The sequence below is a fragment of the Oncorhynchus mykiss genome, chromosome 8 (genome assembly GCF_057628025.1).
Source record: "Oncorhynchus mykiss isolate SJ-2025 chromosome 8, ASM5762802v1, whole genome shotgun sequence".
NCBI classification, from domain to species: domain Eukaryota; kingdom Metazoa; phylum Chordata; class Actinopteri; order Salmoniformes; family Salmonidae; genus Oncorhynchus; species Oncorhynchus mykiss.
Window position 1 is genome coordinate 75,499,168 of NC_143029.1, and position 27,544 is coordinate 75,526,711.

The 27,544-nt window shown below is 44.5% G+C and overlaps 1 protein-coding gene across 1 annotated transcript in view; it reads right to left on the bottom strand.

Moving 5' to 3' along the window:
* Positions 1-2,809: 2,809 nt before the first annotated feature.
* The window catches only part of LOC110530525 (dynamin-3), a 53,177-nt gene continuing 28,442 nt past the window's right edge, over positions 2,810-27,544 (bottom strand). The window contains exons 15-21 of the mRNA XM_036986181.2: positions 27,280-27,393; positions 21,492-21,601; positions 20,944-21,058; positions 18,640-18,816; positions 6,915-7,141; positions 6,436-6,618; positions 2,810-4,599 (exon numbers count right to left, since the gene is read on the bottom strand). Of these exons, the coding sequence (XP_036842076.1) occupies positions 4,554-4,599; positions 6,436-6,618; positions 6,915-7,141; positions 18,640-18,816; positions 20,944-21,058; positions 21,492-21,601; positions 27,280-27,393 (972 nt within the window). The 3' untranslated portion in view covers positions 2,810-4,553. The remainder of the gene's footprint in view (positions 4,600-6,435; positions 6,619-6,914; positions 7,142-18,639; positions 18,817-20,943; positions 21,059-21,491; positions 21,602-27,279; positions 27,394-27,544) is intronic.

The window sequence follows — 27,544 nt, forward strand, 5'->3', positions numbered from 1 at the left end:
TTTGAGCTTTTTTTTAAGCGTTTGTGTTTGTATTTATTAAGGATCCCCATTAGCTGTTCCGTACTGTGTGCCTCCAATTGCCTGTTCTGGACTTGGAGACTGTGAAGAGAACATATTTTCTACATTGTAGAATAATAGTTAAGACATCAACACTATGAAATGTGGAATCACGTAGTAACCAAAAAAGTGTTAAACAAATAAAATATTTTATATTAGAGATTATTCAAGGTAGCCACCCTGTGCCTTGATGACAGCTTTGCACACTATTGGCATTCTCTCAACCAGCTTCATGAGGTAGTCACCTGGAATGCATTTTAATTAACAGGTGTGCCAGTTGTGTTGTGTCCAGGTAGGGGTGGTATTCAGAAGATAGCCCTATTTGGTAAAATACCAAGTCTATATTATGGCAAGAACAGCTCAAAATAAGCAAAGATAAATGACAGTCCATCATTACTTTAAGACATGAAGGTCAGTCAATCTGGAAAATGTCAAAAACATAGAATGTTTCTTCAAGTGCAGTCGCAAAAACCATCAAGCGCTATGATGAAACTGGCTCTCATGAGGACAGCCACATGAAAGGAAGACCCAGAGTTACCTCTGTTGCAGAGAATAAGTTCATTAGAGTTAACTGCACCTCAGATTGCAGCCCAAATAAATGCTTCGCAGAGTTCATGTAACAGATACATCTCAGCATCAACTGTTCAAAGGAGACTGCGTGAATCAGGCCTAATGGTCGACTTTCTGTAAAAAAAAATTTAAAAAAAGAAGAGACTTACTTATTTCGTACATAATGTTGCTGCTACCAACTTTTATGACCGAAAACATCTTCTGGACATCAAGACTGCGATTACTCAAAACGGACTGGCAGAATCATTTTTTTCCTTTAACGAGTCCGACGAGCCCGACTTGAATGATATACTGCTTCCGAGGGAACAGGCCCAGATCCCCGTAATTTGAAGAGAAGGCAGAGAAAAAGAAGCCAGAGGACGGGCTGCCTTCGGACAATTCGTAGGCGATCAAATAATCCCCCACTTCCTTCCATTCTAATAGCAAACGTGCAATCTTTTGAAAATAAAATTGATGACCTACGTGGAAGATTAAACTACCAAAACTGTAATAGCTTATGCTTCATGTCTGAACGACAACATTATCAACATACAGTTAGCTGGTTATACGCCGTATCGGCAGGACAGAACAGCGGCGTCTGGTAAGACAAGGGGAGGTGGACTATGTAATTTTGTAAATAACAGCTGATGCACGATATCCAAGGAAGTCTCAAGGTTTTGCTCGCCTGAGGTAGAGTATCTCATGATAAGCTGTACACCACACTATCTACCTAGAGAGTTTTCATCTGTATTTTTCAAGGCTGTCTCCATACCACAACAGACTGATTCTGGCACTAAGACCGCACTGAATAAGCTGTATTCCGCAATAAGCAAACAGGAAAACGCTCACCCAGAGTAGCCGGGGACTTTAATGCAGGGAAACTTAAATCCGTCTCACCAAATGTCTATCAGCATGTTAAATGTGCAACCAAAGGGGAAAAAACTCTGGACCACCTTTACTCCACACACAGAGACGCATACAAAGCTCTCCTTCGCCCTCCATTTGGTAAATCTGAACATAATTCTATCCTCCTGATTCCTGCTTACAAGCAAAAATTAAAGCAGGAAGCACCAGTGACTAGATCAATAAAAAAGTGGTCAGACGAAGCAGATGCTAAGCTACAGGACTGTTTTACTGCATACAATAGCTGAAGGATTGACAGAGGCATTGAGGGGAGTTAGAGGGACATAAATGACATTTTCTTACATTATGAATGCTAATACCCCTGGGCCAATGTACATTTGCAGCAGCACTACAACAGCTCAGCGACACAATGGTGGGGATTATCTGAGCAGGGCTTGGGTCATGGATAAGTCATTGTCTCAATGCAGCCTTGAAATGCGCGGACAGAGTCCAGGAACCAAGATGATTTGATAGACTCCATAATTCCTGTAGAGCATCTTCTGTTTCCAAAAAGTGTCAAAGTTATCTATAAAAGTTATGGCAGCAGAGCTACAGTAGTCTTTTAGCCAGGTGTGTAATGTCAGTAGCCTGCAGAATCTTTCACAGCCGTGGCCCATTGATGGTACCGGCCCTGAAGTAATTGGCCGCTTTTTGGAATCTTTCATACTTAGAATCAGTTCTTTAAAATCAATTTTCTGCAGTTCCGAGCTAGCCCTCCTAATGTCGTTTGACCCCACATGGACAAGTTGGAGCTTTCAGCAGAAAAATATGTATTCCGAGTTGCTTTATTTTCTCATTGTCTTTTAGAAAATAGCCCAGCTATGACAATAACAAAATTATTCTGTACATATTACAACTTTTTTTTAAACATAGTCTACTCTGTGTAGAACAGTACTTCATGTCAAAAGAAAAACAAAAGTGATGCAATGCAACTCAATGCTGATGAGGACGTGTTCATCTGCCTGATAACAAGTGACGGACTGCAGTTACTTATGGCTAACCAGCGCCATCTTCTGGGAAAATAAGTGTACTGTTCCTGTCTGTATAACTATCATTATAGATCATGGTGATGATGGCCTAATAAATTCACCACAATAAAATCAGTTGATTTTAGTTGAGTTTCATATCTGATTCATTTAAACAAACCTTCTGTCTTAGTATTATGTGCAGTGCAGTCTGTGAATGTCCTTTCAACAACGTGTATGTTCAGCTACTGTTTCCAGTGGAGGGGCTAATAGTTTAGCCTGCATGGGTTAATCAGATTACTATATTTTGAAGAGAAACATTTTGGACAAAGGGAAAGTGGGAGGGGAATAGTTTATTGAAGAGAGATACAGACACACAGAAAGAAAAGAACCACTGTTGCAATTCAATTCCCAATTAATCTAAATCCTCCTACATACAATATATTTTCATAACTATAGGAACCACATTGTTGATGTTCTGCTTGATATTGTATGATTTCCTTTTTATAATTAACTTTGGCAATACAGACTTGTAACTCATGCCACTATGGCGGTCTAATTGATCTATTTAGAGAAGTAGAGCGAGAGAACACTAGAGACATTGAGAGAACAAGCGCTAGATTGTAACAAGGTCATTATAGTCAACAGTCACCTCTGTATTATTAATACCTTGGTGTGTATGTATGTACTGCAGAACACAGTCTCAAAAGAGGACCACATACATACACAATAACAAACTGACAGAGAGCACTTTACACAAATCCACCTTAAGCTCTGGGCACAGTGGCTGACTGGACTCAGGACTGGGGAGGAAGAGGGAGAGGAGAAAAGGAGAGGACAGGGAGAGGAGGATATGTTTTACACAGTTCTGAAGTGGCATGTGATCAGTCATGAACACAGGGGAGGTTTGAATCCAACCTGAGGCAAAGGCTAAATGGAGAATGTCACTGTTCTCAGTCACACAGAGATATGTATCTTCCCATAATTGTTGCCGGTAATATCAGTGTATTTCTCTGTCTCTCTGTGTGTTGGGAATACTTCCTTCCATCTCGCCAGCCAGCCTCTGTGAGTTTGAGCTTAAAGGTGTGAGGAAGATCTCCACTTGACCAGTGATACAGTAGATACAGGCATACCATTTATTGAGGCTGTTTTGCTTTGAACAATGTCCTCAGCCTTGTTCTATGTGTATTGACTGCTACTACAACACAGGAACAAATCACACAGTAATCCAACATCAAATTAGTCCCAAGGGTCTTGATTTATTAACAGCTTACAACTCAAACATCAAACCAACGTGCAGACAGACAATACATGCACACGTGTTGGCACACTCTCACACACATATATATGCACAAATATATGCACACACTTACATTCACACACACACGCACACACACTCCACTAAGACATATTCTTTCCTCTCTAAGAGAAGAACACCTAGCCAATAACCCACAGAAAGAAGGTGTTGTACAATATGTAATATATGATACTAAAACTAACTTGGCCTAGATAGGCCAATTAGACCCCCTCCCACACACACACACACACACACACACACACACACACACACACACACACACACACACACACATGCAATAAAAGCAACCTATGTGCCATGCTGCATTTTGGAATGGGTAGGGCAGTGCCACTGCTGAGCATAGATATGTAGAGAAGCAGCAAGTGGGGTCTAGGTGGAGGTGGGTGGAGGGTGAGGATGGGGTTCTAGGGACAGCAAGTTGGGTTCTAGGTAAGGGAGATGGAGGTTTTATAGGGGCTGAAACTCAGTCGGAACTGGATCTGCTAAACAGACCTGGACCACAGGTGAGCACAAGCACACATACAGAAAGATACACCACAAGACAAGCACCATACTGTACATAGATACATGGACATCGATCGTCACCTGGCGTGAGGTCAGGGGTCAGGGACAGAGGGCAAAAGGTTCAATGTCTGCACTATGTAAAGGATAGACAGAAGAGGGGCTTGTGGAGGATAGGGGGAATGGGGTTGGTATGGGGACAGATGAGCGCTAGGGGATGAGCGCTAGGCCCTTAAGAGATCACAAGCTCCTTTGACTGCTTAAGATGGGGGGACATTTCTTGTTGGAGAAGGAGGAGGTCGCCGACTGGGGGCGGGGGAGGAAGGGAGGGTGGGAGGGCAGTAGTGTTTAGAGGACGAAGTATGACAGAGAGAGAGAGAGAGAGAGAGAGAAGAGAGTAGGAGAGTTGGAGAGAAGCAGAGAGTTAAGTTAGTTGAAAAAGGGTTAAAAACAGGCAATTAGCAATAGCATAAAGGACAGGTGTTAAAAGAGAAATAGTGACTTCAGAGAAAGAAACAGAGAAAAAGTGTCATCCTGAATTTGGAAGTGGTGTTGAGAAACACTTCAGCTGGTGGACTTCCTTGCTTCAGTAACCACAAACTACTGGAATGTGTTTGTGTGTTTTAGTTGAACGATACTGAACAAGAATATAAACGCAACATGCAACAATAAAAAAAAAAATGTATTTGGTATTTGTATTAAGGATCCCCATTAGCTGCTGCCAAGGCAGGGGTCCAGCAACATTAAGGCAGTTATACAATTTTAAAAACCTTACAATACATTCACAACAGACTTCACAACACATTAAGTGTGTGCCCTCAGGCCCTACTCTACGGTTACAGCTCATATAAGGAAATCAGTCAATTTAAATAAATTCATTAGGCCCGAATCTATGGATTTCTATGGAGGTGCAGCCATGGATGGGTCTGGGAGGGCATAGGCCCATCCACTTGGGAGCCAGGCCCAGCCAATCAGAATGAGTTGTTCCCCACAAAAGGGCTTTATTACAGACAGGAATACTCCTCAGTTTCATCAGCTGTCTGGGTGGCTGGTCTCAGAATATCCCGCAGGTGAAGAAACAGGATGTGGAGGTCCTGGGCTGGCGTGATTACACGTGGTTGTTGGACGTACTGCTAAAATCTCTAAAATGACGTTGGAGGCAGCTTATGATAGAGAAATGAACATTCAATTCTCTGGCAACAGCTCTGGTGGACATTCCTGCAGTCAGCATGTCAATTGCACACTCCCTCAACTTGAGACATCTGTGGCATTGTGTTGTGTGACAAAACTGTACATTTTAGAGTGGCCTCTTATTGTCCCCAGCACAAGGTGCACCTGTGTAATGATCATGCTGTTTAATCAGCTTCTTGATATGCCACACCTGTCAGGTGGATGGATTATCTTGGTAAAGGAGAAATGCTCACTAACAGGGATGTAACAGAAATAAGCTTTTACACCTGCATTGCTTGCTGTTTGGGGTTTTAGGCTGGGTTTCTGTACAGCACTTTGAGATATCAGCTGATGTACGAAGGGCTATATAAATAAATTTGATTTGATTTGTACGTTTGGAACATTTCTGGGATCTTTTATTTCAGCTCATGAAACATGTGGCCACTTTACATGTTGCGTTTACATTTTTGTTCAGTATAATAACCCTTAAAATATTCCCCTTTAAATTAGACAGTGGAACTTCTATACATGATGTAGGGAGTTGAGTCAGGTTATATGGTCAGGAAAAACTGATCGTTACCACTAGTAATGGGTACCAAATAGTGTTCAGTGTATCTATCAGTTGAGGCTAGCAAAGGCAGGACTGCTCATAATAATGTCTGGAACGGAGCAAATGGAATGGCATCAAACACATAGAAACCATGTCTTTGATGTATTTGATACCGTCCCACTTTATTATGCTCCAGCCATTACCACCAACCTGTCCTCCCCAATTAAGGTGCCACCTACCTCCTGTGGTCTCTATGTATACATATCAGACCCTTTAATCTAAAGGCCAAAGCAATTTACAATGACTGCATACATTTTTAGTTTGTGATCCATGTGTGAATTAAACCCTTGCTTTTAGTACACACGATCATGCTCTCACCAACTGAACCATAAAGGAGCACATAGGCCCTGGGCTGGCCTCACCTGGGGATGCTGGGAGGGGCCCGGTTGGGGCGGCTGGGGACCTGGGGGCTATCAGCACTGTTGTTGAAGGGCCCCAGGGGTCCTGGGCGGTTAGGAGGGGGTGGAGCCCCTCGCCCCCCTCCGGGACTAGGGCGCTGGCCTGATGACATCCTCCTGGAACCAGTGGGGCTGGTTGGAGGAGACCTGGGGGGGTGGAGATATGGCCCTCAGTGACCTCTCGTATATGACATATTCTTGACATAACAGGTAAATTGACTTAACTATTTGTGATTTCCTTTTTTTATTTCGCAACACTATCCAAGTAAAAAATGTAATAATAATAATAACATAGTCTTCTTGGAAATCAGTGCAAACCTGGGTCTCCTGCTGGCCAATCCCAACATCTTCACCATTATTAGAACAAGAGTTGACTACACTACACTTAGATCAATGTCTAGGGTCTAGGGTAGTCCTTCTCAATGGACTACCAGGATGCCTACCTGTTGCCGCCTCCACTGCGCCAGTCGTTCACGGGCGGCGGCATGGGGGTGGAGATGGTGGTGGTGGAGATGTCTCCTATGATGGCCAGGGCCTCCTTCAGGGACTGGTGGGTCCTGAGGACCTCATCCCTCCTCTGGACCTGCTCCTGGGACTCATCCATCAGGGCACCCTGGTCCCCGGCTGAGTACAGCTGGGCCAGCAGCTCCGCGTTGATGAAGTCCTTCACCTGGTGGCAGGAGAGAGAATTGATGGATAAATTAATCACTCATTCAAATATGTTTATAAAGCCCTTATTACAACAATAATTGTCAGCTAGTGCTTTACGGAAACCCAAACTGTTTGATTTACAAATGCAGAAAGTCTGGAACCAATAGCACCCTGAACAGTTTCTACTTCCAAGCCATTAGACTGCTAAACTAGACTGCTAAATAGCTAATCAAATGGCTACCTGTACTATATGCATTGACTCACTTTACCCCTTTTCTATATGTACATACCTACCTCAATTACATAATACCCCTCCCTACACATCGACTCGTTACAGCTACTCCCTGTATAAAGCCATGTCTATATAGCCATCAGGCTGCATCACATCCGGAGTCCCGTAGGGCGGTGCACAATTGGCCCAGCGGCGTCCGGGTTTGGCCGGTGTAGGCCATCATTGTAAATAAGAATTTGTTTTTAACTGATTTGCCTAGTGAACTAAAGGTTAAATAAAATAAAATAAAATATTACCTGGTACCGCTGAACATCAACTTGGTACTGGTACTCCCTGTATATAGCCACATTATTACCTGGTACTCCCTGTATATAGCCACATTATTACCTGGTACTCCCTGTATATAGCCACATTATTACCTGGTACTCCTTGTATATAGCCACATTATTACCTGGTACTCCCTGTATATAGCCACATTATTACCTGGTACTCCCTGTATATAGCCACGTTATTACCTGGTACTCCCTGTATATAGCCACATTATTACCTGGTACTCCTTGTATATAGCCACATTATTACCTGGTACTCCCTGTATATAGCCACATTATTACCTGGTACTCCCTGTATATAGCCACGTTATTACCTGGTACTCCCTGTATATAGCCACATTATTACCTGGTACTCCCTGTATATAGCCACATTATTACCTGGTACTCCCTGTATATAGCCACATTATTACCTGGTACTCCCTGTATATAGCCACATTATTACCTGGTACTCCCTGTATATAGCCACATTATTACCTGGTACTCCCTGTATATAGCCACATTATTACCTGGTACTCCCTGTATATAGCCACATTATTACCTGGTACTCCCTGTATATAGCCACATTATTACCTGGTACTCCCTGTATATAGCCACATTATTACCTGGTACTCCCTGTATATAGCCACATTATTACCTGGTACTCCCTGTATATAGCCACATTATTACCTGGTACTCCCTGTATATAGCCACATTATTACCTGGTACTCCCTGTATATAGCCACATTATTACCTGGTACTCCCTGTATATAGCCACATTATTACCTGGTACTCCCTGTATATAGCCACATTATTACCTGGTACTCCCTGTATATAGCCACATTATTACCTGGTACTCCCTGTATATAGCCACATTATTACCTGGTACTCCCTGTATATAGCCACATTATTACCTGGTACTCCCTCTATATAGCCACATTATTACCTGGTACTCCCTGTATATAGCCACATTATTACCTGGTACTCCCTGTATATAGCCACATTATTACCTGGTACTCCCTGTATATAGCCACATTATTACCTGGTACTCCCTCTATATAGCCACATTATTACCTGGTACTCCCTGTATATAGCCACATTATTACCTGGTACTCCCTGTATATAGCCACATTATTACCTGGTACTCCCTCTATATAGCCACATTATTACCTGGTACTCCCTGTATATAGCCACATTATTACCTGGTACTCCCTGTATATAGCCACATTATTACCTCGTACTACTGAACATCAACTTGGTACTGGTACTCCCTGTATAAAGCCACATTATTACCTGGTACTCCCTGTATATAGCTACATTATTACCTCGTACCGCTGAACATCAACTCTGTACTGGTACTCCCTGTATATAGCCACATTATTACCTGGTACTCCCTCTATATAGCCACATTATTACCTGGTACTCCCTGTATATAGCCACATTATTACCTCGTACCGCTGAACATCAACTCGGTACTGGTACTCCCTGTATATAGCCACATTATTACCCTGTACCGCTGAACATCAACTCGGTACTGGTACTCCCTGTATATAGCCACATTATTACCTGGTACTCCCTCTATATAGCCACATTATTACCTGGTACTCCCTGTATATAGCCACATTATTACCTCGTTCCGCTGAACATCAACTTGGTACTGGTACTCCCTCTATATAGCCACATTATTACCTGGTACTCCCTGTATATAGCCACATTATTACCTCGTACCGCTGAACATCAACTTGGTACTGGTACTCCCTCCAAATAGCCACATTATTACCTGGTACTCCCTGTATATAGCCACATTATTACCTCGTACCGCTGAACATCAACTTGGTACTGGTACTCCCTCTATATAGCCACATTATTACCTTGTACCGCTGAACATCAACTCGGTACTGGTACTCCCTGTATATAGCCACATTATTACCTCGTACCGCTGAACATCAACTCGGTACTGGTACTCCCTGTATATAGCCACATTATTACCTCGTACCGCTGAACATCAACTTGGTACTGGTACTCCCTGTATATAGCCACATTATTACCTGGTACTCCCTGTATATAGCCACATTATTACCTTGTACCGCTGAACATCAACTTGGTACTGGTACTCCCTGTATATAGCCACATTATTACCTGGTACTCCCTGTATATAGCCACATTATTACCTTGTACCGCTGAACATCAACTCGGTACTGGTACTCCCTGTATAGAGCCACATTATTACCTGGTACTCCCTGTATATAGCCACATTATTACCTTGTACCGCTGAACATCAACTTGGTACTGGTACTCCCTGTATATAGCCACATTATTACCTCGTACCGCTGAACATCAACTCGGTACTGGTACTCCCTGTATATAGACACATTATTACCTCGTACCGCTGAACATCAACTCGGTACTGGTACTCCCTGTATATAGCCACATTATTACCTGGTACTCCCTGTATATAGCCACATTATTACCTCGTACCGCTGAACATCAACTCGGTACTGGTACTCCCTCTATATAGCCACATTATTACCTGGTACTCCCTGTATATAGCCACATTATTACCTTGTACCGCTGAACATCAACTTGGTACTGGTACTCCCTGTATATAGCCACATTATTACCTCGTACCGCTGAACATCAACTTGGTACTGGTACTCCCTCTATATAGCCACATTATTACCTCGTACCGCTGAACATCAACTCGGTACTGGTACTCCCTCTATATAGCCACATTATTACCTCGTACCGCTGAACATCAACTCGGTACTGGTACTCCCTATATATAGCCACATTATTACCTTGTACCGCTGAACATCAACTTGGTACTGGTACTCCCTGTATATAGCCACATTATTACCTTGTACCGCTGAACATCAACTCGGTACTGGTACTCCCTGTATATAGCCACATTATTACCTTGTACCGCTGAATATCAACTTGGTACTGGTACTCCCTCTATATAGCCACATTATTACCTCGTACCGCTGAACATCAACTTGGTACTGGTACTCCCTGTATATAGCCACATTATTACCTCGTACCGCTGAACATCAACTCGGTACTGGTACTCCCTGTATATAGCCACATTATTACCTCGTACCGCTGAACTTGGTACTGGTACTCCCTGTATATAGCCACATTATTACCTGGTACTCCCTGTATATAGCCACATTATTACCTCGTACCGCTGAACATCAACTTGGTACTGGTACTCCCTGTATATAGCCACATTATTACCTGGTACTCCCTGTATATAGCCACATTATTACCTTGTACCGCTGAACATCAACTCGGTACTGGTACTCCCTGTATATAGCCACATTATTACCTGGTACTCCCTGTATATAGCCACATTATTACCTTGTACCGCTGAACATCAACTTGGTACTGGTACTCCCTGTATATAGCCACATTATTACCTCGTACCGCTGAACATCAACTCGGTACTGGTACTCCCTGTATATAGCTACATTATTACCTCGTACCGCTGAACATCAACTCGGTACTGGTACTCCCTGTATATAGCCACATTATTACCTGGTACTCCCTGTATATAGCCACATTTATTACCTCGTACCGCTGAACATCAACTCGGTACTGGTACTCCCTCTATATAGCCACATTATTACCTGGTACTCCCTGTATATAGCCACATTATTACCTTGTACCGCTGAACATCAACTTGGTACTGGTACTCCCTGTATATAGCCACATTATTACCTCGTACCGCTGAACATCAACTTGGTACTGGTACTCCCTCTATATAGCCACATTATTACCTCGTACCGCTGAACATCAACTCGGTACTGGTACTCCCTGTATATAGCCACATTATTACCTGGTACTCCCTGTATATAGCCACATTATTACCTCGTACCGCTGAACATCAACTCGGTACTGGTACTCCCTCTATATAGCCACATTATTACCTGGTACTCCCTGTATATAGCCACATTATTACCTTGTACCGCTGAACATCAACTTGGTACTGGTACTCCCTGTATATAGCCACATTATTACCTCGTACCGCTGAACATCAACTTGGTACTGGTACTCCCTCTATATAGCCACATTATTACCTCGTACCGCTGAACATCAACTCGGTACTGGTACTCCCTCTATATAGCCACATTATTACCTCGTACCGCTGAACATCAACTCGGTACTGGTACTCCCTATATATAGCCACATTATTACCTTGTACCGCTGAACATCAACTTGGTACTGGTACTCCCTCTATATAGCCACATTATTACCTGGTACTCCCTGTATATAGCCACATTATTACCTTGTACCGCTGAACATCAACTTGGTACTGGTACTCCCTCTATATAGCCACATTATTACCTGGTACTCCCTGTATATAGCCACATTATTACCTCGTACCGCTGAACATCAACTTGGTACTGGTACTCCCTCTATATAGCCACATTATTACCTTGTACCGCTGAACATCAACTCGGTACTGGTACTCCCTCTATATAGCCACATTATTACCTGGTACTCCCTGTATATAGCCACATTATTACCTTGTACCGCTGAACATCAACTTGGTACTGGTACTCCCTGTATATAGCCACATTACTACCTCATACCGCTGAACATCAACTTGGTACTGGTACTCCCTGTATATAGCCACATTATTACCTGGTACTCCCTGTATATAGCCACATTATTACCTCGTACCGCTGAACATCAACTCGGTACTGGTACTCCCTCTATATAGCCACATTATTACCTGGTACTCCCTGTATATAGCCACATTATTACCTTGTACCGCTGAACATCAACTTGGTACTGGTACTCCCTGTATATAGCCACATTATTACCTTGTACCGCTGAACATCAACTCGGTACTGGTACTCCCTGTATATAGCCACATTATTACCTTGTACCGCTGAACATCAACTTGGTACTGGTACTCCCTCTATATAGCCACATTATTACCTCGTACCGCTGAACATCAACTCGGTACTGGTACTCCCTGTATATAGCCACATTATTACCTCGTACCGCTGAACATCAACTCGGTACTGGTACTCCCTGTATATAGCCACATTATTACCTCGTACCGCTGAACATCAACTTAGTACTGGTACTCCCTGTATATAGCCACATTATTACCTGGTACTCCCTGTATATAGCCACATTATTACCTTGTACCGCTGAATATCAACTCGGTACTGGTACTCCCTGTATATAGCCACATTATTACCTCGTACCGCTGAACATCAACTTGGTACTGGTACTCCCTGTATATAGCCACATTATTACCTGGTACTCCCTGTATATAGCCACATTATTACCTGGTACTCCCTGTATATAGCCACATTATTACCTTGTACCGCTGAACATCAACTTGGTACTGGTACTCCCTGTATATAGCCACATTATTACCTCGTACCGCTGAACATCAACTCGGTACTGGTACTCCCTGTATATAGCTACATTATTACCTCGTACCGCTGAACATCAACTCGGTACTGGTACTCCCTGTATATAGCCACATTATTACCTGGTACTCCCTGTATATAGCCACATTATTACCTCGTACCGCTGAACATCAACTCGGTACTGGTACTCCCTCTATATAGCCACATTATTACCTGGTACTCCCTGTATATAGCCACATTATTACCTTGTACCGCTGAACATCAACTTGGTACTGGTACTCCCTGTATATAGCCACATTATTACCTCGTACCGCTGAACATCAACTTGGTACTGGTACTCCCTCTATATAGCCACATTATTACCTCGTACCGCTGAACATCAACTCGGTACTGGTACTCCCTCTATATAGCCACATTATTACCTCGTACCGCTGAACATCAACTCGGTACTGGTACTCCCTATATATAGCCACATTATTACCTTGTACCGCTGAACATCAACTTGGTACTGGTACTCCCTCTATATATTGCCACATTATTACCTGGTACTCCCTGTATATAGCCACATTATTACCTTGTACCGCTGAACATCAACTTGGTACTGGTACTCCCTCTATATAGCCACATTATTACCTGGTACTCCCTGTATATAGCCACATTATTACCTCGTACCGCTGAACATCAACTTGGTACTGGTACTCCCTCTATATAGCCACATTATTACCTTGTACCGCTGAACATCAACTCGGTACTGGTACTCCCTGTATATAGCCACATTTTTACCTCGTACCGCTGAACATCAACTCGGTACTGGTACTCCCTGTATATAGCCACATTATTACCTCGTACCGCTGAACATCAACTTGGTACTGGTACTCCCTGTATATAGCCACATTATTACCTGGTACTCCCTGTATATAGCCACATTATTACCTCGTACCGCTGAACATCAACTTGGTACTGGTACTCCCTCTATATAGCCACATTATTACCTTGTACCGCTGAACATCAACTCGGTACTGGTACTCCCTGTATATAGCCACATTATTACCTCGTACCGCTGAACATCAACTTGGTACTGGTACTCCCTGTATATAGCCACATTATTACCTGGTACTCCCTGTATATAGCCACATTATTACCTTGTACCGCTGAACATCAACTCGGTACTGGTACTCCCTGTATATAGCCACATTATTACCTGGTACTCCCTGTATATAGCCACATTATTACCTTGTACCGCTGAACATCAACTTGGTACTGGTACTCCCTGTATATAGCCACATTATTACCTCGTACCGCTGAACATCAACTCGGTACTGGTACTCCCTGTATATAGCCACATTATTACCTCGTACCGCTGAACATCAACTCGGTACTGGTACTCCCTGTATATAGCCACATTATTACCTGGTACTCCCTGTATATAGCCACATTATTACCTCGTACCGCTGAACATCAACTCGGTACTGGTACTCCCTCTATATAGCCACATTATTACCTGGTACTCCCTGTATATAGCCACATTATTACCTTGTACCGCTGAACATCAACTTGGTACTGGTACTCCCTGTATATAGCCACATTATTACCTCGTACCGCTGAACATCAACTTGGTACTGGTACTCCCTCTATATAGCCACATTATTACCTCGTACCGCTGAACATCAACTCGGTACTGGTACTCCCTCTATATAGCCACATTATTACCTCGTACCGCTGAACATCAACTCGGTACTGGTACTCCCTATATATAGCCACATTATTACCTTGTACCGCTGAACATCAACTCGGTACTGGTACTCCCTGTATATAGCCACATTATTACCTTGTACCGCTGAACATCAACTCGGTACTGGTACTCCCTGTATATAGCCACATTATTACCTTGTACCGCTGAACATCAACTTGGTACTGGTACTCCCTCTATATAGCCACATTATTACCTCGTACCGCTGAACATCAACTTGGTACTGGTACTCCCTGTATATAGCCACATTATTACCTCGCACCGCTGAACATCAACTCGGTACTGGTACTCCCTGTATATAGCCACATTATTACCTCGTACCGCTGAACATCAACTTGGTACTGGTACTCCCTGTATATAGCCACATTATTACCTGGTACTCCCTGTATATAGCCACATTATTACCTTGTACCGCTGAACATCAACTCGGTACTGGTACTCCCTGTATATAGCCACATTATTACCTCGTACCGCTGAACATCAACTTGGTACTGGTACTCCCTGTATATAGCCACATTATTACCTGGTACTCCCTGTATATAGCCACATTATTACCTTGTACCGCTGAACATCAACTCGGTACTGGTACTCCCTGTATATAGCCACATTATTACCTGGTACTCCCTGTATATAGCCACATTATTACCTTGTACCGCTGAACATCAACTTGGTACTGGTACTCCCTGTATATAGCCACATTATTACCTCGTACCGCTGAACATCAACTCGGTACTGGTACTCCCTGTATATAGCCACATTATTACCTCGTACCGCTGAACATCAACTCGGTACTGGTACTCCCTGTATATAGCCACATTATTACCTGGTACTCCCTGTATATAGCCACATTATTACCTCGTACCGCTGAACATCAACTTGGTACTGGTACTCCCTCTATATAGCCACATTATTACCTCGTACCGCTGAACATCAACTTGGTACTGGTACTCCCTCTATATAGCCACATTATTACCTCGTACCGCTGAACATCAACTCGGTACTGGTACTCCCTATATATAGCCACATTATTACCTTGTACCGCTGAACATCAACTCGGTACTGGTACTCCCTGTATATAGCCACATTATTACCTTGTACCGCTGAACATCAACTTGGTACTGGTACTCCCAGCATATAGCCACATTATTACCTCGTACCGCTGAACATCAACTTGGTACTGGTACTCCCTGTATATAGCCACATTATTACCTGGTACTCCCTGTATATAGCCACATTATTACCTTGTACCGCTGAACATCAACTTGGTACTGGTACTCCCTGTATATAGCCACATTATTACCTCGTACCGCTGAACATCAACTCGGTACTGGTACTCCCTGTATATAGCCACATTATTACCTCGTACCGCTGAACATCAACTCGGTACTGGTACTCCCTGTATATAGCCACATTATTACCTGGTACTCCCTGTATATAGCCACATTATTACCTCGTACCGCTGAACATCAACTTGGTACTGGTACTCCCTCTATATAGCCACATTATTACCTCGTACCGCTGAACATCAACTTGGTACTGGTACTCCCTCTATATAGCCACATTATTACCTCGTACCGCTGAACATCAACTCGGTACTGGTACTCCCTATATATAGCCACATTATTACCTTGTACCGCTGAACATCAACTCGGTACTGGTACTCCCTGTATATAGCCACATTATTACCTTGTACCGCTGAACATCAACTTGGTACTGGTACTCCCTGTATATAGCCACATTATTACCTCGTACCGCTGAACATCAACTTGGTACTGGTACTCCCTGTATATAGCCACATTATTACCTGGTACTCCCTGTATATAGCCACATTATTACCTTGTACCGCTGAACATCAACTCGGTACTGGTACTCCCTGTATATAGCCACATTATTACCTCGTACCGCTGAACATCAACTCGGTACTGGTACTCCCTGTATATAGCCACATTATTACCTCGTACTCCCTGTATATAGCCACATTATTACCTCGTACCGCTGAACATCAACTCGGTACTGGTACTCCCTCTATATAGCCACATTATTACCTGGTACTCCCTGTATATAGCCACATTATTACCTTGTACCGCTGAACATCAACTTGGTACTGGTACTCCCTGTATATAGCCACATTATTACCTCGTACCGCTGAACATCAACTTGGTACTGGTACTCCCTCTATATAGCCACATTATTACCTCGTACCGCTGAACATCAACTCGGTACTGGTACTCCCTATATATAGCCACATTATTACCTTGTACCGCTGAACATCAACTCGGTACTGGTACTCCCTGTATATAGCCACATTATTACCTTGTACCGCTGAACATCAACTCGGTACTGGTACTCCCTGTATATAGCCACATTATTACCTTGTACCGCTGAACATCAACTTGGTACTGGTACTCCCTCTATATAGCCACATTATTACCTCGTACCGCTGAACATCAACTTGGTACTGGTACTCCCTCTATATAGTCACATTATTAGCTTGTACCGCTGAACATCAACTCGGTACTGGTACTCCCTGTATAGAGCCATGTTATTACCTGGTACTCCCTGTATAGAGCCATGTTATTACCTGGTACTCCCTGTATAGAGCCATGTTTTTACCTGGTACTCCCTGTATAGAGCCATGTTATTACCTGCTACTCCCTGTATAGAGCCATGTTATTACCTGGTACTCCCTGTATAGAGCCATGTTATTACATGGTACTCCCTGTATAGAGCCATGTTATTACCTGGTACTCTCAGTATAGAGCCATATTATTACCTGGTACTCCCTGTATAGAGCCATGTTATTACCTGGTACTCCCTGTATAGAGCCATGTTATTACCTGGTACTCCCTGTATAGAGCCATGTTATTACCTGGTCCTCCCTGTATAGAGCCATGTTATTACCTGGTACTCTCAGTATAGAGCCATGTTTTTACCTGGTACTCCCTGTATAGAGCCATGTTATTACCTGCTACTCCCTGTATAGAGCCATGTTATTACCTGGTACTCCCTGTATAGAGCCATGTTATTACATGGTACTCCCTGTATAGAGCCATGTTATTACCTGGTACTCTCAGTATAGAGCCATATTATTACCTGGTACTCCCTGTATAGAGCCATGTTATTACCTGGTACTCCCTGTATAGAGCCATGTTATTACCTGGTACTCCCTGTATAGAGCCATGTTATTACCTGGTCCTCCCTGTATAGAGCCATGTTATTACCTGGTACTCTCAGTATAGAGCCATGTTATTACCTGGTACTCCCTGTATAGAGCCATGTTATTACCTGGTACTCTCAGTATATAGCCATGTTATTACCTGGTACTCTCTGTATAGAGCCATGTTATTACCTGGTACTCCCTGTATAGAGCCATGTTATTACCTGGTACTCCCTGTATAGAGCCATGTTATTACCTGGTACTCTCAGTATATAGCCATGTTATTACCTGGTACTCTCAGTATATAGCCATGTTATTACCTGGTACTCCCTGTATAGAGCCATGTTATTACCTGGTACTCCCTGTGTAGAGCCATGTTATTACCTGGTACTCTCTGTATATAGCCATCATATTACCTCGTACTTTCCTGTATATAACCATGTTATTATCTGGTACTTCCTGTATATATTTAACTTTCCATCGGTCTACAACTTTTGTTTATGTGACAAATAAAATCTGATTTGATTTAGCTTGCCTAGCACAAATAAACCATTAGAATAATCTAAAAAGTTGCACACCAGTCAGGCTCAATTTGACGCTGAAGGTATTTTAAAGATTTCAACTACCATTTGAACCCAGTTCTGATAGCACTACGCCAGCGTGAAGCAGAGGTCTCTTACGTTGCTGATCATGAGGTGCATAATGGTCTTGGGCATGAGGTCGCGGATGCACTTGTTGACGATGGCCATGTAGGAGTCGACTAGGTTGCGGATGGTTTCCACTTTTCGCTCCAGCTGAGGGTCCATGGAAAAGTTGTCCTGGGACGAGGACGAGGAGCCGCCGCCCTCACTCTCCACCTGGAGGAAAAGGGCTTTTAGTTTTAACACACCTGTATTTAGCAATACAGAGCTAGTGGCTTGCATCTTTAGATGCATAAAAATTGTGTTTATCAATGACAAATAATAATAACTTTATTTGTAGTGCGCTTTTCATTACAAACGGAAATCACAAAGCTCTGTACATCAGAAACAACCATAGCACAGACTTTTAAAAAGGGCTAAAATCTTTTAACAAAAACGAGTTACAAGTACAAATAGTATATCAACAAAATGTAGCCTACAGCTATTGTGACTAGTTACATCATCTTCACACTTACATCAATCTTCAGGGAGAAAGACAGAGAGGATGGAGAGATTAAAGTGATATGATGAGTCACTTGGGAATTGATAGGGGAGATATGACTTTTTTAAATTGTAAAAACATACAGTACCAGTCAAAGGTTTGGACACACCTACTCATTCAAGTGTATTTCTTTATTTGTACTATTTTCTACATTGTAGAATAATATTAAAGACATCAAAACACACATGTAATCATGTAGTAACCAAAAAAGTGTTAAACAAATCTAAATGTATTTTATATTTGAGAAACTTCAAAGTAGCCAATCTTTGCCTTGATGACAGCTTTGCACACTCTTGGCATTCTCTCAACCAGCTTCATGAGGTAGTCAGCTGGAATGCATTTCAATTAACAGGTGTGCCTTATTAAAAGTAAATTTGTGGAATTTCTTTCCTTCTTAATGGATATGACCCATCAGTTGTGTTGTGACAAGGTAGGGTTGGTATACAGAAGATAGCCCTATTTGGTAAAATACCAAGTCCATATTATGGCAAGAACAGCTCAAATAAGCAAAGAGAAACGACAGTCCATCATTACTTTAAGACATGAAGGTCAGTCAACACGGAACATTTCTAGAAATGTGAAAGTCGCAAAAAACCATCAAGCGCTATGATGAAACTGGCTCTCATGAGGACCACCACAGGAAAGGAAAACCCAGTTACCTCTGGTGCAGAGAAGTTCATTAGTTACCAGCCACAGAAACTGAAGCCCAAATAAATGCTTCAGAGTTCAAGTAACAGACACATCTCAACATCAACTTTTCAGAGGAGACTGACTGTGTGAATCAGGCCTTCATGGTTGAATTGCTGCAAAGAAACCCCTATTAAAGGACACCAATAATAAGATGAGACTTGCTTGGGCCAAGAAACACGAGCAATGGACATTAGACCGGTGGAAATATGGTGTGGGGTGTGGGGGTGCTTTGCTGGGGACATTGTCAGTGATTTATTTAGAATTCAAGGCACACTTAACCAGCATGGCTACCACAGCATTCTGCATCGATACACCATCCCATCTGGTTTGCGCTTAGTGGAACTATCATATGGTTTTCAACAAAACAAGGACCCAACACACCCCCAGGCTGTGTAAGGACTATTTTATTTGACCAAGAAGGAGAGTGATGGAGTGCTGCATCAGATGACCTGGCCTCCACAATCACCTGACCATTGAGATGGTTTGGGATGAGTTGGAGCCAACAAGTACTCAGCATATGTGGGAACTCTGTTGGAAAAGCATTCCAGGTGAAGCTGGTTGAGAGAATGCCAAGAGTCTGCAAAGCTGTCATCAAGGCAAAGGGTGGCTACTTTGAAGAATCTCAAATGTAAAATTTATTTTCATTTGTTGAACACTTTTTTGGTTATTACATGATTCCATTCTTCACTATTCTTCTACAATGTGGAAAATAGTAAATATAAAGAAAACCCTAGAATGAGTAGGTGTGTCCAAACGTTTGACTGGTACTGTATACTGGATTATACATTCAAAATGCATATTTAGCAATGTACATTACCATGCAAGCACACAGGTTTAAGAAAAATTCATAAATAATAAGAATAGATATGACAGAAGTGCAACATGGGAAGGGAGTGAGGGGTAGTCATGGGTAATACGTAAGATGTGGTGGACAGGAGTTACAGTGAGTCAGTGACTAATATCGGGTGATGCCACAGGAAGTGGTCACAGTGTTGGGCACCAGGGTCGAGGTCAATTCCATTTAGATTCAGCCAATTCGGCTGGCTTTGTGAATAGACTGAATGGAAATGGAATTGTCCCCAACGCTGGTGGCCCGTGCAGCAGTCACTCACATTGGAAGATCTTTCGGGGTAGACCCCAGCGCGTAGGAGAGAAGCCCTCCAACTGTCCACCTCATCCTGAGTGTCACAGGCCAGCTCCAGGAAACGGTTGTCCTTGTACACGTTCCTGTCGGACCACAACAAAGGGGAGGGGAGGAGGAAGTTAGATACACTGCTTCCGGGTCCCCTTAGGGGTCAAGGCAGGGGGTGGCAGGCCCATCTAGTTAAATAAAGCCTAGGAAGAGAAGAAACCCACCAGCCACATTGGTTTCTGTCTTCCTGTACAGTTTGTGTTATTAGAAGTAGTGGTACCAAAGTAGGAATATTTAAAGTAAAAGTACACTTAGAAAAAAAGGTGGTATCTACAGTAGAACCTAAAAGGGTTCTTCGGCTGTCCGCATAGGTGAACTCTTTGAATAACAATTTTTGGTTCCAGGTAGAACCCTTATGGGTTTCACAGAGGGTTCTACCTGGAAAACAGACAGAGTTCTACATGGAACCAAAAAGGTTCCCCTAAGGGCACAGCTGAATAACCCTTGTGTACCGCTACAATTCCAGACCTCTGCTCGGTGTTGAAGATGGCAAAGGCGTGCTTGCTGGACATAAAGCCTTTCTCCACGTCTCGCACCTTCAGGTTGTCAAGAGGGAGCATGTATTTCTTCTCCTTCTCCTGAGAAACACAAGCAGAAAGGAAGAGGCCATCAGGTTTGACAATAGAAACAAGCAAATGCAAAGAACCATAGCATGGAAATGCATACTTCTTTTCTGATTACTGTCTGATCTCTGTGTGTCAAATGATGTATATTTTTTGGTTTGATTTTTAATCAAGAGGTTGGCTTAATTGGGCGACGATCCAGGGAAAAGAGAGAGAAGGGGAATGTGGAGACAAGGGTAAGGAGAGGGATAATTTAGGGGGAGAGCAGGGGAGAGGAGAGAGGGTGGGGGAGCACAGAGGGGGAGATAGAGGGGAGGTGGAAAAAGGGAAGAATAATGAGAGTGAGAGGTAGAGCGGGGCAGGAGAGGGAGGGTAAGGGAGAGAGAAAGAGAAAGCCTACATGTGGAAGTCATTAGTGTGTTGGTCAAGACACAGTCGTTCTCCATGGTACATCTGTAAGGGAGGGGGACCTGGGGCTGGAGGAAACCTTCTGGCTATGGGATGAGGGAAGGGGGGGGGGGCCTGGGGCTGGAGGAAACCTTCTGGCTATGGGATGAGGGAGGGGGGGGGGGGCTGGGGCTGGGGCTGGAGGAAACCTGGCTACGGGAGGTGGAGCTGGGGCTGGAGGAAACCTGGCTACGGGAGAGGGAGCTGGGGCTGGAGGAAACCTGGCTACGCGAGAGGGAGCTGGGACTGGAGGAAACCTTCTGGCTACGGGAGAGGGAGCTGGTGCTGGAGGAAACCTTCTGGCTACGGGAGAGGGAGCTGGGGCTGGAGGAAACCTTATGGCTACGGGAGAGGGAGCTGGTGCTGGAGGACACCTTCTGGCTACGGGAGAGGGAGCTGGTGCTGGAGGAGACCTTCTGGCTACGGGAGGGGGAGCTGGTGCTGGAGGAAACCTTTTGGCTACGGGAGGGGGAGCTGGTGCTGGAGGAAACCTTCTGGCTACGGGAGGGGGAGCTGGTGCTGGAGGAGACCTTCTGGCTACGGGAGGGGGAGCTGGTGCTGGAGGAAACCTTTTGGCTACAGGAGGGGGAGCTGGTGCTGGAGGAGACCTTCTGGCTACGGGAGGGGGAGCTGGGGCTGGAGGAAACGTTTTGTCTACGGGAGAGGGAGCTGGTGCTGGAGGAAACCTTTTGGCTACAGGAGGGGGAGCTGGTGCTGGAGGAGACCTTCTGGCTACGGGAGGGGGAGCTGGGGCTGGAGGAAACGTTTTGTCTACGGGAGAGGGAGCTGGTGCTGGAGGAAACCTTCTGGCTACGGGAGGGGGAGCTGGGGCTTGAGGAAACCTTTTGGCTACGGGAGGGGGAGCTGGGCTGGAGGAAACCTTCTAGATACGGGAGGGGGAGCTGGGGCTGGAGGAAACCTTTTGGCTATGGGAGGGGGAGCTGGGCTGGAGGAAACCTTCTGGCTACGGGAGGGGGAGTTGGGGCTGGAGGAAACGTTTTGTCTACGGGAGAGGGAGCTGGTGCTGGAGGAAACCTTCTGGCTACGGGAGGGGGAGCTGGGGCTTGAGGAAACCTTTTGGCTACGGGAGGGGGAGCTGGGCTGGAGGAAACCTTCTGGCTACGGGAGGGGGAGCTGGGGCTGGAGGAAACCTTTTGGCTATGGGAGGGGGAGCTGGGCTGGAGGAAACCTTCTGGATATGGGAGGGGGAGCTGGGGCTGGAGGAAACCTTCTGGCTACGGGAGGGGAGCTGGTGCTGGAGGAAACCTTCTTGCTACGGGAGGGGGAGCTGGGCTGGAAGAAACCTTCTTGCTACGGGAGGTGGAGCTGGGCTGGAGGAAACCTTGCTATGGGAGGTGGAGCTGGGCTGGAGGAAACCTTCTGGCTACGGGAGGGGGAGCTGGGGCTTGAGGAAACCTTTTGGCTACGGGAGAGGGAGCTGGGCTGGAGGAAACATTCTTGCTACGGGAGGGAGAGCTGGGCTGGAGGAAACCTTCTTGCTACGGGAGGGAGAGCTGGGCTGGAGGAAACCTTCTTGCTACGGGAGGGAGAGCTGGGCTGGAGGAAACCTTCTTGCTACGGGAGGTGGAGCTGGGCTGGAAGAAACCTTCTGGCTATGGAAACACAGATGTGGAGAAACACAGGGGACTCAGGGGACTCTGCGGTGTGTATGTGAACATGGACATTAGAAGAAACAGAGGGCTGCTTGTCTGGATAACACTGAGCATGACACAGTTTTAAAGGTGGGTGCAACAAGTCAAGATGGAGAGTAAAAAGTAATGTAAAATTCTCCATAACTCAATCCATCCATCTCTCCATCACTCAATCCATCCATCTCTCCATCACTCAATCCATCCATCTCTCCATCCTCGCCATCTCAATTCTTCACACTCACATTCTCTCTCTTTCTCTCTTTCTCTCTATTAACCCTCCCCCTCTTATTTCTTCAATATTTTTTCTTTCCATTCCAGAGGGGCCCACTTCCTGCCTGATTTGTCGGGTAAGGAGGTTGAGAAAGGGATAGAGAGAGAGGGAGAGGTAGAGAGAGAGTGAGAAAAGGAGAGAGAGGGGGGGAGAGATTAAATGACAGCCTGGTGTTGACTTAACATCTGCTACCGCTTAACAGTACAGAGAGACAGAGAGAAGGAGGGAAGGAGGGAGAGAAGGAGGGAAGGAGAGAAGGAGGGAAGGAGGGAGGGAGAGAAGGAGGCAAGGGGGGCAGGAGGGAAGGAGAGAAGGAGAGGAGGGAAGGAGGGAGGGAGAGGAAGAACTTCCAGAGTGAAGTTAAGAAAGAGAGGGAGACCTGAAGAAGAAACAAAATGAAGGATTTAGAAAACTGGAACAACAGAGGTGCCCAGATCTGACCGCTGCAGAGCCATGGTAGGGTATTACTAGACAAAACAATGGGAGTAGAAAATGAGAAATGAAAAATACACTTTGCAGACCTCTCTAGTTTGTATTCCCCAAGGGGTCACTCCAACCCATATATGGCCACATGGGTCCCTCCCTCTTCCTCACTCTCTTTCCCTCCCTTTCTCTTTCCCTCTCTCTTTTTTGTAATATCCCCTCCCAGAGTGCTTAGCCAGTCTGTCCCGGTCGGTCATCTGAGTGAATGTGCCACGTCAAGCCTGGATACTCTGCCTGGCCGGCATGACCCAAACGGACCGCGATGGGAGCGACACACAGAAACACAATAAACCTAACGAGAGAGGGGGAGAAGAGGTTACGCAGACTGGTGAAAAGAAAACAGTGATTTTGGGGACCGGGTGGGGGTTCCCTACTTCTTGATGCCAAAATGGAGGAGGATGAGGGAGGAAGGCAAAGAGCAGCAACCGTGCAGCCCTACTGCCTATGGAATGGCCTGACACTCTGAGTCTGTCTGTCCGGCTCCGTCCTCCCAGTGTTCAGACTACCTGTTCATTGTCATACTGGTGTACAGTAGTCTGCACATTGGTTAGACTGGGCAGGGAAGCACTTCTCTTCTCTTTGGGGAAACATTGGCTTTCAAGGAGTGGGTTTGATTAGCCACACTCCACCATGGAGCATCTTCCAGAGCTGCCTGCTCGTCTCTGCTTCCTCCTTCACTGTGTGTGTTAGCTATCGGTTCTCACTAGGGCATCCTATTTGTACTTTGTGGCTGTTGTAACTGCATTTTTTTTAAACACTTATTTTATTTATGCAACACATGTATAACATCAGTTTCCTGAAGAAAATGCCTATGCTATAACAAAGTTGTTTTTTCATAGTCAGGTGTGCTGTAATGTCTTTGAAACAGTCTTTCTGCTAAATGTACAGAACAACAGTAATATAAATGTATAGGCTCCCTTGCACAAAGAATTCAGCCCTGATTGGCTCCGGTGCAGTAAAGGGAGGAGCAGCAGCGGCTCCATAGAATCAGACACAGAACAGTGGTCAACCCATCCATCAACTCCTACTTCAAATACAAACACATACTTCTAGTACTTCATTGGGGTTGGGCAGTTACAGTAACTATGTTGCCTAAATATACAATCAAACTCATAGTGATTAAATATAATAGTAAATCATTTCATTCTGTGATCAAACTATTGTGTGAAAGATGATTGCCCAGGGTGTGCAAGCAGAAATCAGCGAGAAATATTACTTCACTGATGATATAATAAACCAGCTAGGGGAGTGGCCTGGTGGTTTGGTGGGGTTAGTAGATGGCGGTGTTGAGAGGATGTATAGGAATCAGTGGTATTGTTGGGGTAAAGTACCGTATTGGGGTTGTATACTGTATAGAGATTGGAATTAGTGGTGGGTGTAGTATGCTTGCTAGGATTAGCAATGGTGTTGGGAATGCTTTTACTGCACTGTTAGGGTGGTATTTCAGAGGCTGTGGATTGGTATTGTTGATAGATGGTTTGCATAATGAAGGGGTATTTTACTGTACTGTTAGGGTGGTATTTCAGAGGCTGTGGGTTGGCATTGCTGATAGATGGTTTGGATATTGAAGGGGTGTTGGGTTCAGAAACAGAGAGGGAAGAATATTGTCATTTAATAGGGGATTTCTCCCCACTGAATCATTGGAGGCTGATGTTTGGATTAAAAACTTGCCAAGAATGTGTGCTGTTCCAGAGAAACTGCCAACTGCACCAAGAAAGAGGCGGGGGAGGGGGGAGGGGGGTGGGGGTGGGGCAGAGCTAGAGAGTGTGTGTGTGTCTAATCAAGTGTGTTTGTGTGTGTGCGTGTGTGTGTGTGTGTGTGTGTGTGTGTGTGTGTGTGTGTGTGTGTGTGTGTGTGTGTGGAATAAATATACAGTAAAACGCACAAGGAAAGTAAAGAAATGCTTGGTTGAATGTCAGAACTGCTTGAGAGTCAATGCAACATGAGAATGTCTACGATCCACCAAGTTAATGTCTATACCTATTAATAATCAAATAATGCCTTATAAAGCCAACACATTACCATTTTTGTGTAAATGTGTGTGTTTGTATAATGTGTGTGAGTATGTGTGACCAGTGGTTTGATTTGGGATTGTTCCAATTGTGCAAAAGAAAACCAAATTCCTTAACTCCCAATGGAGTGAGAGAGGAGAGGTGGAGAGAGAGAAAGAGAGACAGAAAGAAAAGATGGGGAAACTCAAAGACAGACAAAGTGGGCGAGACAGCTGATAGGGTCACAAACAGTCCACATAGTTTAATCCTCTCTATGTTCAGAATGTGGTCAATACACAGCCATATTCACTGGACAGGACTCAAAAATATTTTATATCCTCTTCCCGCTCTCTCTTTCTATGACCTATGGATGTCATCTGCTGACCAGTGCATGGATTGGCTGACTCCGGGAGTTGCCGTGTGTCTGCCTGTCTACACTTGCTGTGCAGAACTTCCTGGAACCTGTACAGCAGGCACAGACAGGCAGACAGACACCAGCCCACCAAGCTATGATGAACGCAACATTCAGTCAATCAAGGAGCACCCTGCATCTCAAGGGGAGGGGAAACCCCACTGAAGAGCCAATGGGGAACCACCGTTGAGTTGTGATTCAGTGAGTAGTCAGAAGGTATGATTTATAAAATGTCCTCTACAGATATATCAAACAAAAGAGACTCTTATGACATTGGAATATTCTACCATTTGTTTACCCTGTCCTCCCTTCTGCCAGACATTAACCAGAAATTATGTTCCAATCCACCAACACCAGAAATCTAGCCATAAACTGCATCAAACTTACTGTGATTGACTACCGTACTAACCCACCCTGAAGAGGGTTGACTAACTCACCTCATCATCCTTAAACCAGGACAGGCTCTCAGCGGTCAGGACAAACCAGTACTCCTTGGCCCCACCTTTAATGATGCTGATGTTGTTGATGGTTAGCCAGCCCTTACGGATGACCTGTAGAGAGGGTAGGGAGCAGAGGTCAGAGGTTAGAGAACAGGGATTAAGAAATGGGGCCATAGTGGTGGTGGGTGTTCTCACAGGTTTAAAGGCACTGTACAGTTGTCAGGTCAACACAGAAGCTAAACCTACTGTACCCATCCTCCAC